We start from the raw sequence: 17495 nt of genomic DNA, 5'->3' as shown, positions 1-17495 counted from the left end.
TTCGAGTCACAGGTAAAGAATATTTTTGCAAAGTCTGTCCCACTAAGGAATGTTGCTCCTAAAAATTCAGTGGCCAGGCCTGGGAAAAAAATATGTGAGTTCAGACCTGCTGTGGTAATTAATTCAGTGGTGGCTGCAATGGAAAGCATGTGCATGTGGTAGTCTTACAGTGTCCTCAGGTGCTGTGCAGTAAGACTGGAAGGAAATGTCTTTGTTATCTCTTGTCTTCCTGTAACAGCATTCCCTGTTCTGTGCAAAATCAGATCCTGAGAAATGTGTTTGATGATTTGGGCTGATTTGTTGACAGCAATCTGATCTTGTTGACACAGAGGCAGGTTTTGTCAGCTTCCTGCTGACAGATTTAGGGAAGCACAGAGCAGGGTTCTGCTCTCCATGTCTTTCATGAGGTGCATAATGTTGTACCTCCTGCAAATGTGTTTACTTACAAAGCCTTGCTTGTACATCCTGTCTGGCTCTATAGGAACTGTGCTGGCCCCATGAATGCCCACTGAACAAGAACTAGACTGAAGTGTCCCGCATTTCATCAGACTCCAAGCTATCTAGTTCCTGTTTCTTAAAATTCTTGCTGTTCCAGTTAGTATTTAAAAAGTTTAGTATTCCTTGAGTCAGAAATAATTTTACCCTAGCCCAAAAGTTACTGCTGTTTTTTAGGGAGGAGAATGCCAGATTTTAAGTCCTTTTTAAAGCAGTAAATAGTTATACAAAGTGCCACAAGAGAAGGTATGAAAAAGACCTGCTCTAAAGTAGGTATTTCATACTCTGATTTCTAATATGAAAGACTGAAAATAGCCAGAGGAACAGAGACTACTTACACATGAGTGTACAAAGCTGGTGCTCATACTCTTGGTTGGTAATATCCCTCAAGAATTCAACAAAATATATTCCTTTAAGGCCACCACTGAGAAGATAATTCAGTGTTAAGTACACACTGTAAGTTATCCAGTAGCTAATGTGTCCCCATTCCCTGAAGTTCAAGTCTCTATTCTGAATGAGTACATCACTAGGCCTTCTTTCATTAATACATACTTAGAGACTTGGTTCTGGCTCATGTTATAAGAAATTGTAGGATAAGGATATACAAGAAGTCTTTAATCTCAGTAGTATTTGCGACCTGAAAAAAATGCTTTGCTGCTGACTGTTCTCCAGAGTGGAGTGGTGGATCACAGAATGTTACCCATCTAAATGGCCTGGATAGGGAGCCAGCCAGGCTTGGGCTCTGTTTAGTAGGGAGACGCAGTCACCTCAAGAGGAAATTTACCTAACCCTAAACCAGCTGGGGTGAATCTCCATACAGAGTGCTCAGATCTCATAATTGATTTTTGAGAGAACTTAGATGACCAAGTTTTGGTGGTTAAGATTAAATGAGATCTGTTCCACCTCTTTTTCTCTAACTTGTTCTGGGATACGGTGACTTGCTGGAGATTGCTTGGATCTTGCAGTTTCAACATTCAGTTCATTATGCCACCTCCATAGTGATTAATTTTGGAATAATCTATTTTACTATATTCATAAGTATCACCTTTGAAATCACAACTTGCTGTGGAGTGATGCAATACTGTTTTGTAGAATGTGTGTTTTCAGTTGAGAATGACATGATAAACGGCTGTCCTATTAAAGCATTGTGAAAGGTACCTTCGTTCACTATCAAATAGAGTGCCTCAGAAATGCTTCCCACTCAGAGCTTGCTTTTTCATCTGGTAGGTTGTCATTATTTAATATTTAGAGAAGTATTATTTTAAATATTTGCTGCTCTTTTTAAAAGGGTAATTATATTTAATAATGCAGTTGTAAATATTTCTCTTACGTTGTATCCAGGGAAGCCAAGCTGTTGAAAGAAAAACTAAGCAGATTTATACACCTCAGCAGAGTAATGCTAACTCCCTTGGAGCTGGTGACAGGACTCCCTTTCATTCATTTGGGCCAGGATTTTGGCCAAGATGTCTTGGGTTCATATTCTGTCTCATACCCTGGATAGAAATACTACAAGAATGCTTTCATACACTATGTTTTAACTACCATGATGCTTTTTTGCCTGAAATCACTATATGTAGGATCACTCTGTCCTCAGTTGGAATGGATACATTCTGTCTCTGTATGGGCTCACATGATTGTCCTGTTGGTTTCTGTATCTGGCCCAAGTAATAAAGAGTAAACAGGGTGACAGTGACCAAGCTCTGGCACAGTTTTCTTGGAGGGGCTGTGAAGTTTCTATCCTTGGAAATACTCAGAGGCCATTTGGACAACCTGCTGTAGGCAGCCCTGCTTGAACATGTGGGCTGGACACAGTGACCTTTTAGCTGCTCCTTCCAATGTCAATCTTCTGTGATTCTGTGAAATACAGGGTGTGCAATGGCTTTCAAAATACTGCAGGAACATTAGATGAACATTTCAGTATCGTCAGGTACTGAACAACAGGTGTACAGTAGAACTAATTCATATGAGAATAATAACTTCCTAACTTGCCCCCTAAAAAAAGAAGGAAAACTCAGAAATTCATTTTTAATCAAATAAATTACTACAGAATAAATTTTATGAGAAAAAAAATCTAAATTTTTTCTTAATTTTATGCCCCTGGGAATATTACTGAAATACTGTAAAATGTATACTTGATCACAATCATGTTAGAAACACCATTTATAAGATTGATATAGTATTTATAAAATGACTTGTTCACATTTAAGAAAAAAGCTACCCAAGATTAGTTTGAGTGGACGTTTCTGTTACATGTCCTGATATAGAATGGGAAAAAAACCAAAAATGTTAATCTGAATTTTGACTGCACATTGAAAACCATTGGCTGGATAGGAAGAAATATCCTAGTAGTTAATTACTGTTTTCTAGGTGAGAAAGCATTGTTTTAACGGATAGTTTCCAAATGTTCATCATCATTTTATATCCATATCAAGAAATAAAGCCACCTTTCTTTCAAGATGCAAGGTAAAAATTGCAGTATAGTCACAGTTCTCTAAATCAATTTAACTAAAGTCTGAATTGGAATCCAATCAACTTTATTTTTCCCTCTGTCTTAATAAGCAGTTTTTGTTTCTGTTTCTTTCTTCAGCCAGCAATGTTGAAGTGCTCATGTCGGGAAATGTTCGCTGCTACAATGTTATAGTGGAAATGATGAAAAGTTTCCCCAGTAGTGAAGCAGTTCAGGAAGTGAGTTGCTGTTTGTTGCACAAGCTTACATTGGGTAAGTTCACAAAGTTGTTTATATAAAGTCAGCTTATTCTGACTATGTAAGAATTGGAGTTAACTGGGAGTGTTTACAGACCACAACTGCAGTTCCAGTAAATCCTCAGGGTGGTGCATAGATCCTTGTGTCTAATGATGCAAAACCCTGGCCACAGTCAATGTGGTGTCCTTATGTGGTAAATGTAAGTAACAATGAGCAGCTGCCATAAAAGACTCAAGTTAGGGGGAAGTAAGGAGACAAAAAGGGTGGGAAGCACAATAGGAGAATGGGAAATCAGTAGGTCCGATTCCGTATAAAGTTACTATAGAAAAGAAGAAAATTACCTAGAGATTTTATTTTTTGAAGTGCCAGTGGTGAATGTGTGAGAAACTGGTGCTACAGAATTAGTTGAAAAGTATTCTCTAAAAAATTCTAGCTTTCCTCCTTGCAATACATTTATCTTCAGAGATCTGTGCTGCATTCCTGACATGATTCCAGTGATGATGCCTGTCTTGGGGCCCCCCAGTGCTGCAGTAGTGAACAAATCACTGGTTTCTGGGCTTGCCTTGACTTGAGCAAAAGCACTTTAGTTGTCTGGGCTAAAATGGGCTAGTGTCATATCAAGAGAAATTATGTTAGTGGCAAAAAGTTTTGCCTCTTAGCAGCTCTCTTCTCACATTTGTGACTGTAATAAATCCATCTGAGCACTTGCCAAGAACCACGTAGTAGGAAGTGGTGAAATAAAATGAAAATAAATATCTTTTTTCCCCTGCTACATGCAAGCTCATTGTGAACAGCTGCCTGAGCAGCCCTCACTCCATGGCTGGTTCTTCTTCAGCAAGAGACTTCCCAATTTTTGCAGGTGGTGGTCTGAAGCTGCTGCAGATGCTGGTACCAGTGTATGACTCCCCATAAAAAAGTTGGTCCTATCCTTTCACCATCTGTTTCTACTTCTTCATTCACATATGGTAGAAAATACAGATCAGACCTGAGTGCAACCCAGAGCAATTTCCCATTCCCCTTCAGAAAGCCAGATAAGATGTTTAAGGAAATGTGGTGGATGCTGAGGTGGTAATTGCAGGGTTTTTTTGGCAAGAGGTGATACTGACCTTGAACAGTTTGCTGTGCAAGGCTAACTGAAGATAGGCAGGGAAACCAAGCACTTGTGGGAACACAGGAGCTTGGTTGACAGGCCTTGATCTTGCTGTGAGTGCAACCAGCCTGGTTTCAATCAGATGTTCAGATGTTTGCCATGTGTTTATACTGACCAACAACAAAGAGTGGCAGAAAAGCAGCCACAAGATCCATTTCTTCTTTGAGCCCTTCATCTTAATAAAGAGCTAATGTAGTAGAGTTATGGAAAAGGTGTTCACAGCACCATGCAATTATGGGAACAGATGTGAAATTGTTAGGTGCTCCTGGAAATAGTCTGGAAGACTTTCATCTGTATAGCCAGTGTTGCTTCACAGATTATTCTGATTGACACTGTCTTCTTAAGCCCATGTTAACTGGCAGTGAAATGGTAAAGTTAGCATGTACTAGCTTCCAAAATCACCATCATGCATTCTTGCTAATCCGGTAATGGCTATCCTAGATTTGACTGTCTTTGGAATTTTAACTGGCTGATACCTGCTTGGCCAGCCCAAGTCCAACAGAATTACTCATCACATAGCCTAGGTTTATTAATTTCTTTAGGTAAGTAATGCATTTACAGAAACATACGATTTCCATTAAAATATGTTAAGAAACAGCAATGCTGATATAACATGACCGCACAACTGATCTTTCATGTTACTACTCTGATTCTCATTTTTGCTTATCAAGATTTAAATGAAATTGAATATCAAAATAGAAGCCGTAGCTATCAAACCATATTTGACAAAGTGAGTGTTGGTCTGTTTTTTTCTGATGACACCTCCAAACAAGGAAGTTATTTGAATTTGCTTGCTTTTTGGAGAATGCCTTGTATTCAGCCTATAATACAAAATACTATACAACTTAGAATAATTGTTGTGCTTTAAATATATTTATTATCAAAGGCTTTCTTCTGTTCCAGAAGGAATCTATTCTATATTTATAATGCTGGCCTTGATTTATTTAATGAGGAGGGCAAAAGCAGAGAGTAAACTAGGGTTAAATTGCTTGTGTCAGAGGATAAATGAAATCATTGCAGGAATTCAGGACCAGGACTGCACTTGCTTCCTGGCAGGAAGTCTGCAAATGATACACCAACTGTATTTTTCTTATTTTGATGACAGTGTGTATTTCATTTTGCATTAAACTTCTGCCTCTTGTACAAAAAAAAAAATTAAAAAGGTCCACAAAGAATGTAGATCCCAACTTTTTTTTATCCTTAACCTCTTATTTCACAAATAAAATTTTAGTGTCAAGCCCTGTAGTAAGAAAAACAGCATTTGTTACAAAGTTTGTGCATTGTGTGCTGAGAAATTTATGTTAAATGCATGCAAAGCTCTAGATATGTGTTTGTATAATTTGATATCTTATCTGGTTTCAGGAAACTTTTTCAATATCCTTGTATTACATAAGGTTCCAGAAGTCCTTGTGAAGGCTGTTACAACATATCCTGAAAATGCAAAGTTACAAGCTGCAGCTCTCAGTTGTTTAGCTCTTCTGAGTGAGTAAATCTCTGTCTGCTTGTTAATTTTTTCATTCTAGTAAGTTTGTGTAATAATTTCAAACTCCATTTCTTTAACACAAAAGCCTCAGGCAGGACAGCTTCAACAAAGCTGAATTTCCTACATGATTACAGTTTGCTGTTTCACTATGATAAGACTGTGTTCATATCATATGCCCAACATCTGCACCGTGTTCAGAGTTGGTGAGTTATGTTGACAGATCTGAACAGAGCAAACTGTTTATTCATAGACAAATTCTGGATAATCCCTCCTTAAAGTCTCCAATGATAACAACTCTGATTTGATGTTGTGTTTGCCAGGTATGACAGTACTCATATTGTGGCAGTTGATAACAACAAATCAATGCTTGTGCTTGAGTTCTGAAATCAATTAAAAGATGTAAACTTTTCCTTGAGTACAGTTCGGACAGAAATTAGTTAGCTAGTGGGAAAAAGCTAAGAATCTGATCCTCTTTGTCTTTGTAATTGTTCCATATAAAAGTCAGTGGAAATGCTGTTTAAGAGTCCCCAAAATATCAAAGATTACATATCAGTACACATTCCATTATGCCTCAGATATTAGGCTCAGTGTTAGTATTTCTCTTTCCCTTAATTGCTGAAAAATCACAGGTAGAAAATGGTATGTTTCAAATTCTGTTGCACTTCCCGAGCTATTTGTCTCTTAGCAACTGCAATTTACATTTTGTTTTAAACGGCATTGCTTCAGAGTGTAGATGGCTCTGTAATAAGTGGTTCCATGCAAATATTCACAGTTAGATTTTATATCTGTGGTATTCTGTACGTAAATACACAACAAAAAGAGGTACATGCAGGTCTTTTCAGAGCCAAAGCCTAGACTGATCTGTGACTATGTGAGTCATTTACTACACTACACTTAAGTTTTTTGCTCCCTTAATAACCTTGAAGACATTTTTCAAGTCTGTCTCAGAGTTTATATCAAAAGATTTCTCCCTTCCCAGAAAAGTCTTATCTTCCCACTGATTTTCACACATTGGCAGTGTGAGTGCCTACATGACTACAGAAAGGTTAAGACATAAGTGTTTTGTTTTCAAAATAAGAATTTATTGTAAATATTTTATATTTCAAGCTGAAACAATATTCTTAAACCGGGACTTAGAGGAAAGAAAAGAAGAGGAGGAGGAAGAAAAGTTGTGCTGGTTGGAAGCATGTTACAGAGCATTAGAACTGCACCGAAAAAATACAGATGTGCTGGTGAGAAATTATGGGTGATGGGAATATGGAAAGACTGTATTATGTATTGAATAAAATGTTTAGAAACATGCTTTTCTCATCTATATCCTCAGGCTAAAAGAAAGACCTTAATATCTGGGTTAGATTTAGAATAAATCTTACCTTTTTTGCTTTTCTTTGTTCATCTTTAGAGGTTTTAGTTACTTCTTCAGATCAAATGTAGGTAGTTAAGATGAGGCATATACCTGAAACTTTGGCCATGCAAAGATTGTTGTTTACATACCTCCTTTGTATGCAACAGCCAAACACAGGCCCATCAGCAGAAGAATTAATCTTGTCCTAAAATAGATACCAAAATGCAAATCAAATAATGAGACTGTCACACATGTTTGTAACTCAGGCCTGTCTGAGCTATAAAGAATGTTACAGTGTACATTTTATTCTATTTTTACATAAAGTACCTTGTACCTCTTTTGTGAACTGAAAAGCAGTCAAACTATGTAAGTTTTTTCATATATTTTTAATCTTCTAGAGGTATATTTTCTTAATATTTTTGTCTTGGCTTATATTTAGGAGGCTGCGTGCTGGGCTTTGAAAAATCTGTTTCTGTATCAACGCAACCTTCATGAGAAGATTGGAGATGGAGACAATCAGTCAGTGCTGTCTTAAACTGGATTTTTGGAAATGAAAAAAAATGAGTGCCTGTTATTAAGTCATTTGATGTTTCACTTTTCAATTATGTTTAATTTTGTAGTAGATGAAATGCATGATGATCAACCACATCTGGGAAAATTTCTTCCAAAGTGTGCTAACCTTGACTCAGGAAAATCTGCTAGTGTTTTCATAAAGGGTCAGAACACAGCCTATTAGAGCTGATTTTTACAGTTCATGAGGAATTTTGTCTTCAGTTGCAACAGGGATAAAGAATATAAGAATGTAAGAACTGGGAAAACAGACAAGATTAAGATACCTAGCATGTAAGGAGTGTAGAAAATCAGTGCTCATTTTCCCACAAAATAGATGAAAAGGCATTGTAGAGGGAATGCTGCCTCATTAGGGAGAATCTACTGGGCATGGATAAGACACAAATTTCCATTTTACTTGAACTATTTCTCAGAGCTCCTTAAAATTTTAGTCACTCAGTTTTTGTAAGCCTGTTCATACCCCTTTCTGGACCTTAGGTTCCTTGGAAAGCATGGTTCCAAGGAATTTAGGGAGACTCAGACTAGATAAAGTTGCATAACTTAAAAAGGGTTTTCTGTCAGCTGTTGCTCTGGAAACATGCTAGAAACCAAGAGCAATCACCTGAAATTTTAATTATGTTATGTCATACCTTTTTAAGAAGCTGAACTGCAATTATGAAGTAACTGCTGTAATACAGTCAATGTGCAGTGATTTATTTCTCTCTGAAAGGTTCCCAATAGACAGAGCAGTGATGCTCTCCATGCTGATGCACTCCTCTTCAAAAGAAGTGTTTCAGGCAGCTGCTAGTGCCTTGGCAATTTTGTCACAACAAAATGGTAAGGGACTTTAATTGTCTTTTCTTTCTCATTCAGCAGAAAGTTTTTGCAAAAATATTAAAGAGAATTTAGTGTACTGCTGAGTCAATACAGTACTCCCTGTGATTAGATTATGTTGTTGTGGTAAGTAGGAGGTTTATTCTTTGCTTTGAAAAAGTTACTGTTAGCTAGTATCAAAAAATATGAGGAAATGAAGAGCTGCCACATTATATGTTGCAATTGCTACTTTTTGGAGTAGGAGACATGAAAAAAACTGTGCTCTCTTTGTGTGCTTGTTTAAATATTTATCACATGTTTGAATTTGGTCAAGAGCAGCATTTGTTGAAAAATCACATGAATAAGGACCACAGCCCAACAAATACCACCTTCTTGCTTAACACAGTCCTGTTGACTTCAGTGGATCAAATTGTGTAGAAAGTTAAGCATGTGCATGACAGTTTTCAAGATTGCTTTACTCCTGCTTGTGTCCCTAACATGGTTTCCTAACTTTTTTCAATTTTCAGACCCCCTCAAAATTTTTCAGTGGAGATGTGGACCCCTGAGTAGAGTATTTAAGCCTACTGACAGTTGGCCTGCTTTTATTAGATAACTTTCACAGAATCCTTTGAAATGGTTATGGACCTCAAGTGGTTTGCAGACTGCACATTGAAAACCACTGGCTAGATAGGAAGAAAAATCCTAGCAGTTAATTACCATTCTCTAGGTGAGAAAGCATTGTTTTATCACCAGTTTATTGAGCCATCCAAGTACATAAAACCTAACACAGAAAAGGTTTTATAATTATTTATGAGATCAATATGTATCTATACTGAGAAATAGATCTCATAAATGTATGCATACTGTTGTCATATACCAGGTACTTTCATAACATGTTACTGACAAGCGGGCCTCTGATTCCTTTTGGAAGTCTAAAGCAAGTTTTTGTTTTATTTCTTTTTTTTTAATTATTATTATTATTTTTGTTTTTCCCCTGAATGGATGCAATTACAGCAGAAATTATAGACATAAAGAAGCTTAGTAAAACCTTCTGGCATAATGCAGTATGGCTTGAACTAGCCATATGAAATGGATTTACTGAACTGGGAATAACAAGATTTGGTGGTAGTTACTATGATAATTTTAATAATGTTCTAATTTTTATTATTTACAGTTATAGCTACAACATGTGCTTGGATATTTGAATTTGCAAAAAGTGAATTTAACAAAGTAAAGAGAATTAATAAATATAAGTTCATTTTTAAAGTTTCATTTTGGAAGTTAAAAGGTTTTTTTTTTAAGTTTTAAGCTCTAGCTTTCCTATATGATCACGGAATGCAATTACAAGGAAAAAGTCTAAGAATAAACTTTCCTGAAGATACGAGTGAGGCTATACATTCTTCTTCCCATATGTTACCTTTACCTAAGTAAAAATAGCAGATGTGTAGAAACTTACTAGACAGTCAGAAATTATAAAGTGTTTGATTAAGCTATGCAAACATAAGTCAGCTTCAACTCAAATAGTTTCCCATTTTAATTTGTACTGTAATACCTGTTTGATGAGGCGAAAACACTGAAACAAAAAAGGAGGAAAAAAAATTGTGTTTGAGAACTACACAGAAAGAAAGATTTACTTACAGGATGCTTGCTCTTTTGTGTTTTAGTAAATATTAGGAAGACACTACTGGCAAAAGGCATACATATGAATGTTTTGGATATAATGAGGAAACATCCACATTCTCCTGAAATTGTAGAAAGTGCCTGCAGGATTCTGAATCACGTTTTTGAAGGAAGGTAATAAAATTAGAAATGTCTTGTCCACTTTCATGGTGAAGAGTTTTGGGATTCTGTGCCCTGACTGATTACATTTAAGTTGCTAACTGGTAGTAAAATTGACCACAGACTGACAGCCCTGTTTAAGACATTGAATTTGGTAAGCCCTGTAGTCAAATGCCCAAGTAAGTGTGTGTAGGGAGTGAGCTGCATATTCTTCCCTTCATGGTTCTTGAGCAGTGAGATTCAAGTAGACAATGCCTGGGTGGTCTCCCCTTCTGTTAGCCACACTGAATTGCACTGAGAGATAAGAAATTTCCCACAAAATTACCTCTGATTATTAAAATAACATTTTGTTAATATTACTTTCTTGCTGGCTAGGATGCAGTTATTTACATAGACTGAATTAATGGAATGGGATTAAAATAGTTTGCTATGATGAAGAAAACTACCACAGTTTAATTTATGTTTCAGATTTACGGTGTTCCAAAGGGTTCTCACACAGTGCTAATGTAAAATTTGGAAATGCATTCTTTTTATTTATTTTATGAACAATATTTTCAGTTTCCCTCATCTGGATGTAATGACAGTAGCAGTATCAGAAGTTGTAAAAGCCATGAGGAAACATGAAAAATCACTCTCTGTACAACTGGAAGCTCTTCGAGTCCTTTTACACTTCATGATGCCCAGTAAGTCATCCAAAGGCATACACCACATCAGAGAATAGAATCAGATAGCTGGGTTTTAGTCTTTCTTATCTAATGAGACTGCCTTTAATGGGACTTCAGAAAATTGTTGCAGTTCTGTAGCAGAGAAAAGCTGTAAATCTTTAGGAACATAGAAGTTGGGAGAAAATATTTGAGGTATTGAAGGTAACAGACCAAAATGATCACTGCTGATTTCCCCTTGATTTCATCAGTGAAGAGTTAGCTCCATTCCTTCTAAGGAATTCAGGGAATGGGTGTGGAGCTATCAGAGTCATTGTGGTTTGCATCATCAATGCCCTTTAAGTGAGAGCAAATCATGATAGTGACATGAACATTGTTGTACCACAAAATGCAATTGTTTTGATAGTTTCTCTTGGAAGGAACATAAAAACTGGACAATTATCTATATATTTAAAGATGTAAAATATACAGTTATATACTATTTTCAATCAAAAAGGAGAAACCAAACTGACTAGTTTAATTAGAAATTCCTTTCCAAAAAAACCCCTCTCTTTATCAGCAATCCAGAGGGTAGAAAAATGTCCTTTATTAATTTTATGGCTTTAGTAGAATTTTGGAAAAGTTTTAACTCTTTTTGTCAGTGTACTGCTATAAATCTTGCTTTTTTCCCTCTGATATTGAGTGTAGGAGTACAGACATGGGTACTGATATTTTTTTTTCAGAGCAACTTTTTGCAAGTATCTCTCAGCAGTTTGAGCTGAACATTTACAAAACTAATAACTCTGAAAATAGCAACCTGATCAATGTGCAGACTGATTGCAGGTTTTCAGTTTCCTTCTATTATTTGGGTTCTAAACCTAATACTTTCATCTTTTTTCAATGAAGAGCAAGATTTGGATTTGATATATGTGTTCTAACATGGAGGCAAGGTGCTTTGCTTGCCAGTATCCTGGAAGTGAGGCCCTTCTAAAGTGTAATCAAACACAGAGAGCACTAACTCCTGCAAGTTAATTAGGGAATAAAAAAGTAATTCATGGGAAAAATAATAATCACAATAAATATGAATGCTGAAGTGACTTTGAAAGGATCTCTGGGTACTTTCTGTAGTGTCACTTGACTGCAAGTGCCAAAAGCTACAAGAAGGGTAAATCTGAAAGACCTTTCTCTGGTTTTCTTGTATATGCTCACATTCCACTTAATGTCATCTGTGTGTAAAATTTGTCCCCTGATGTGCTGCCAAGTGTGCAAGAACAAATAGTTTATAGCTTCTCTATAGTGTCTCCTTACCAGAAGGAAGAGGCACTCTGAAGTAGGTATCAGGGAACTCCATAGCTCAAAAAAGTAATAGATTGCAATGTACCTTAGAACAGATTCTTTGGCATGGTTTTGTATTTTCATAGTAAGCAGTGAGCAAATATGTGGTGGCATTTTCCTTTCAAGCACATGTACTCATATTACAGTGTAAATCTGGAGGGATTCCAGTCTCTGCAGTACAGTGTTCTGAAAGTACCATGAGATCTGAAATGTGCTCTCTGAGTCACCTCAGTGTTCATTTGATTGTTAAATTGTATTATTGGGTTAATGGTGGGGAGAATTTGAAATCTGCTGTTCTGAGGAAGGCTGCTTTCCATTGTTGCAGGTACAAAGAATGAACACCAGAATGGTTCTTCCAGAGATGTGGGAGATGCTGCTTTTGCACTTACAGGAAAAGTCATTAAAAGCCAGTGTCTGTTGGAGGGAACTCACTCATTGGTGCTTAATGCTTTAAACAGGGTATACTTAAAGCTTTATTCTAATTTTGTCATTCTTTTACACTTGAAACAGTGAATCATTTGTAAGTTTTAGTTCTGCATTGATTTTCCTACTGATTTGATAGAATTAATCTTAACACCCAGGTTTCATTAATCCTTTAGGGTTTCTTCTTACTTTCTTTTCTGGAACATATTAGATGATTCTTTATACAGTAATTCCAAGGGATATTTCATTTTTTTAAAAAAGCTAGGGTTTTGGTTTTTTTTTTTCAAGTATTTAGTTTATTTGGTATTTCTTTTTTCTTAAAACAGAGTAGTGTATGTATGAAAAGTGTCCTCATGCCTACACCTCAGCTACACATAGAACTGAGTGGACAACTCAGTTGTCTGCATTCTTTTCCCTGTTCAACTTTTTCCAGCCCCTGTAAAACAGAATGATCACAGTGCCTTGAAGAAGCTGAAAAATGAAAGGCTGAAGCAGACTCACTCTATGCAAAGGAAACACTGGGAACTTTGCACAGCAAATTAACCTCAAATCCTAGTGACTAGAAATATTTCACTTCATGGCCTTTAGAAGAATCCAATCTCTGCAAGGTGTTCAAGGTTCACATGATCACAATCAAAATGTAGCAATTCCTAAGTTTTTAGAAGTCCCTCTCAGGAATTTTAAGCTTGCCAAACAGATTCAGTTAAGGAAATTTATGTCTGTTACTATAGAAGTTATAGCAAGTAATGTATCAGTGAAATAGTTCTAGAGTGTCTAAAGGACATCTTGACCTGAAGGCATCAGATATAGAAGTTAGCAAAGGAGTTAAAAAAAATTTTGCTTCAGAAGGTCTTCAGTATTTTGTGATCATCTTGATTGCATTTTCCAGTGCAGCTGGTTTGTGGTTTGGGGTATTACAATATCAGCCAGAAGGGCTAGACATTGACACATGTATTTAAAAAGGGACAGAATAAAGTAGGGAACATGACTCCATTGAAATAATTTTGCAGATTTTGTAGATTTGTGATGGCTGTGACATTCTCTGTGACAGAGATCTAGGCCTCATTTGATTTCCTCCTTTTTCTTTTAATATTTTTCAGTTGCCAGCATGTTTATCACTTGTTCCAGTTCTCAAAAAAAACAAAAAAAAAATTTTTTTTTATCCTTTTTAACCACAAAGAAAATACCTTTTCTCCCTCTGCTTAACCTAGAAAAATAGTGTAAACTTACCAGTGAGAATTTGAGGGAAAAGAATACAATTTTTCATCAGAAATGTAGCTAAGGAATATTTTCAGAATCAAAGATAAAAATCTGGGGAAGCTATGAACAGCTGAAACTGATGGTTGATAGGAAAATCTTTTTGGAGTTGTGATTGTTGTTATTTATTGTCACATCAGCTGTAATTTCACATACTTAAGAACAACAATCACTTGTTATTGCAGAGTAGCTTTAAGAACAAACTACTCCTCTTTGCCATTGTAAGCAGAACAAGCTTGATCTGATTTTATCTTCCTTTCTCCATTAGTTTATTGGAAATCCTAGCATTCAGAAGTGTGGATTAAAACTACTTGGTTCTGTAGCTGAGTGCACTGGTGCACTGGAAATTTTAACCCAGCAGGGAGCTACTGACACTGTGCTTCACACCCTACAGATGTACCCAGATGAACAAGGTAGGGAAGGTGTTTTGTCAGCAGAATGAGAATGGCATGGTAGGAGATTTGTACCAGATCTGTTGCTCTCTTTAGTGCTGGATGTGATGCAGGTTGCATGGCAAGAGAAGGCTGCAGTGTTGCACAGTCCTCAGATTCACCCACCCTGTAGCCTGGCCCTATAATAGCTTGTGCAAGTAACTTTCTGGAATGTTACTGAAAGACTACTTCAATCATGGGTTTATTCCTCTCAGAATGTCTGGATTATCGGTGTCTGAATAAGATATATTTTTCTTCTAGACATACAGTGTTTGGGTTTGAGTCTTCTACGCTCTTTGATTACACGGAAGAGTTTGTGTATTGCAACCATGCACGTCCTGTCAGCAGTTCTGGTTTCTACTCTGCGACGATTTAAAGAAGTCGTTGAAATCCAGATGCATGTATGTGTCATTTCTGTCTATGAAGTTGAAAACAAAACTCAAAACCATAGAAAATTATTTTAATATAGTTATATTTGAGTATAATTCTGTGTTTTACTTACTTGATTTTGATTCTATTGAAATTACTAGATTAGTATAAACCTTTGTCATTTAACGGAGACATTTGTTGTAGAGATGGTTTTCTTGGAGGCATATGTTCAATCCAGAATGTGTAAGCATAGGTTAAGTGTTTATCTAAAACTTCTGAGGTCTGCAAACTAGAACAAATTTCTCAGTCATGATCCATCATTCTGTCAATCTGTAACCATTTTATGAAGTAACCATCATTAGAGTACTGATTGCCCTTCTTTGAGAAGTCATGGAAGATAACTTAGTTCCCAGCCTTGTCACCAGGAATAAACTTAGTGTAGGAATAATATATTTAAGAAAAGATATTACTGAAATACTATCAGGCTTTCACCCACATCTGTATATGGAAAGAGAGTTCTTTGTCTGCAAACACACATTTAATCCTTGTGTAAAGTTCTGTTTCCTCTGCTTCAGAAGTTTTCCCTGTTTGCTACCAGTTTCATTTTGCTAGTGGGATAGAGTTTGCACGTGACATCAGCTTTCTGTGAGAGTTTCTATATTTCTCTTTCAGTTGAATATGAAAATATTGCAAATACAGCCTCCCTTCTTTGCTGCTGTTTTTTTGCCCAGCCTTTCCGCATTTAGTTTAGCAACCAGTGTAGAGAGAAATAAAAACAATATGCTGGAATAAGGAAGTTACTTTAAGTGATTTCGTTTCAATTGAGTTTGGACAAAGAGTCCATAATTTACCCAGTTCATCCTTCTAGGTGAACTTTACTTTCAGAATCAGCGGATAATTTTGTATTTCTTCTTAATTATTAGATACATCTGTTAATTTTTTCATTTAGTCTAATAGCTCTTTTCAAATTCAGGGATTACAGAGCAACACACTGGAACAGGGGATGTATCTTCATTCCATATAGTTAGAAGGAGATTGTTTCCTCTTTACATTTTCAGGAAGTCACAAGTACATTTGTCACTGCCAGGCAGGATGTTGTCAGATATTATGGTGCATATTTGACTTTTCAGTGTGTCAATTAATATCTGTTTAAGTGGGTCAGCTAAACAAAGCATGTAACTACAGCTATATAAACAGAGAAACCTGCTATTTCTGCCTTCTCTCCCAAACTTTTCCTATTTGTTAACTATTACATGTTTAAAAGTAAGGCAAAAAAATTAAAGCATGAATCTTTTGGTTGAAATTTGATTTTGTTGCATGACCTGTTTTAAAGCGACAGTTTTTAACCCTCTATTTCTTTCAACGTTCTCCTTGTGTTCTTAGGGATTTCATGCAATCTTGGCAATTCTTGGTTTGTCACCTTGTTTTGCAAAGCTGCTGGTAAATGAATCATTTGACACAGTCATTTTCTACCAGATGTCTATGTGTTTCACCGACCAGCGAGATCAACAGGTATCTTCTTTCTCTGACAGTTCCACAGCTGAAAAATGTTGGCACTTTTTTTGTCCTAACTTTTGTTGTTTGTCTTCCCATTCAGTTTCAAAGCCTGTGTTGTAGGTGTTTTGCTAAAATAGCTGAAAATGATGATTTAAAAAATACTATGCTGGAAAAAGCATGTATGGAATACAATAGTATTATGGCTGAATGTTTACTTCTACTGGGAGCTGATATTAATAAGAAGACAAAGACAAACTCTTTGATCTATCAGGTAATACGTGGAAATATATATGCAATTTTATTGCTTAAAAACTATGCTTTTGGGTTCCTTTCTATTGTCATGCAAATATTTATTTGGCAGAACACAGAGAGCAGAGATGCTGCTCCCACATGCCCACCAGTGCTTCCCGCTAACTGTGACCACTTTTAAATTTAATTTTTTCTTTGAGTGATTTACATAAGCACTTCATTATTTTGGTTCAGTGTCAAAGTTTTAAATAGTCTGAGAGAACTCCACCAATACTGCCTTAATGGAATTAGTAAGTGTTCAGTTCTGCTAGTAGAACTTTCTGGGTGATGAAGCACAGCTGGGTTTGGACCTGACCATCCATTGATAGAATGTTAGGTAGGCAAATCAGTGTAGGAAACCACAGTGGACTTACTGAAGTAACTGAATGTATTTCTAGAAAATGTTTTTAATATTCACAATCAACACTGGTCTGTGTACCAATGCAGACTTGGAGATTGGGAGGAGCTGACTGAACCATAGAAACATAAAGGTTGGAAAAGACTTCCATGACAGTGAAGTCCAAATTTTGGCTGAAATCACCTTGTCAACTAAGATAGAGCACTAAATGCCACATCCAGTTGTTTCTAGGACACTTCCAGGGATGGAGACTCTGCCACTTAGGGTTTCAATGCTTAACCACCCTGTCAGTGGAGACAGTCTTCCTGATGTCCAGCCTGAGTAGCCCTGGAGCAGCTTAAGGCCATGTCCTCTTGTCCTGTCACTGGTTGCCTGGGGGAGGTTACCTGGGTACACCCTCCTGTCAGGTAGTTAAAGCCAATAGAGCTGAGCTCGCTATCATTAGGCGAGGCTTGATGAGACTAACTACTGTTGCCTGTTCATTAAATATCCAGATGATAACCCCTGAGTGTCCACTAAACAGATAAATAAGTGGAGCTGCAATAGGCCATATACAATAACCAAACTAGATAAATTAC

General features: G+C 36.6%; 1 protein-coding gene across 4 annotated transcripts in view; it reads left to right on the top strand.

The window, feature by feature from the left end:
• Window positions 1–17495, top strand: part of LRRK2 (leucine rich repeat kinase 2) — a 63621-nt gene that overhangs the window by 10939 nt on the left and 35187 nt on the right. For 2 of the 4 annotated variants that reach the window (XM_064422050.1, XM_064422051.1), the window contains 12 exons: window positions 3083–3214; window positions 5712–5831; window positions 6940–7064; window positions 7617–7696; window positions 8457–8563; window positions 10204–10333; window positions 10877–11001; window positions 12620–12753; window positions 14243–14387; window positions 14667–14806; window positions 16158–16286; window positions 16372–16542. In XM_064422050.1, the coding sequence (XP_064278120.1) occupies window positions 3083–3214; window positions 5712–5831; window positions 6940–7064; window positions 7617–7696; window positions 8457–8563; window positions 10204–10333; window positions 10877–11001; window positions 12620–12753; window positions 14243–14387; window positions 14667–14806; window positions 16158–16286; window positions 16372–16542 (1538 nt within the window). The other 2 variants (XM_064422052.1, XM_064422054.1) reach the window with 2 other exon arrangements.

Source organism: Passer domesticus, chromosome 5, assembly GCF_036417665.1.
Source record: "Passer domesticus isolate bPasDom1 chromosome 5, bPasDom1.hap1, whole genome shotgun sequence".
In the NCBI taxonomy this organism is placed as follows: domain Eukaryota; kingdom Metazoa; phylum Chordata; class Aves; order Passeriformes; family Passeridae; genus Passer; species Passer domesticus.
This window is presented reverse-complemented; position numbering and strand designations above follow the sequence as displayed.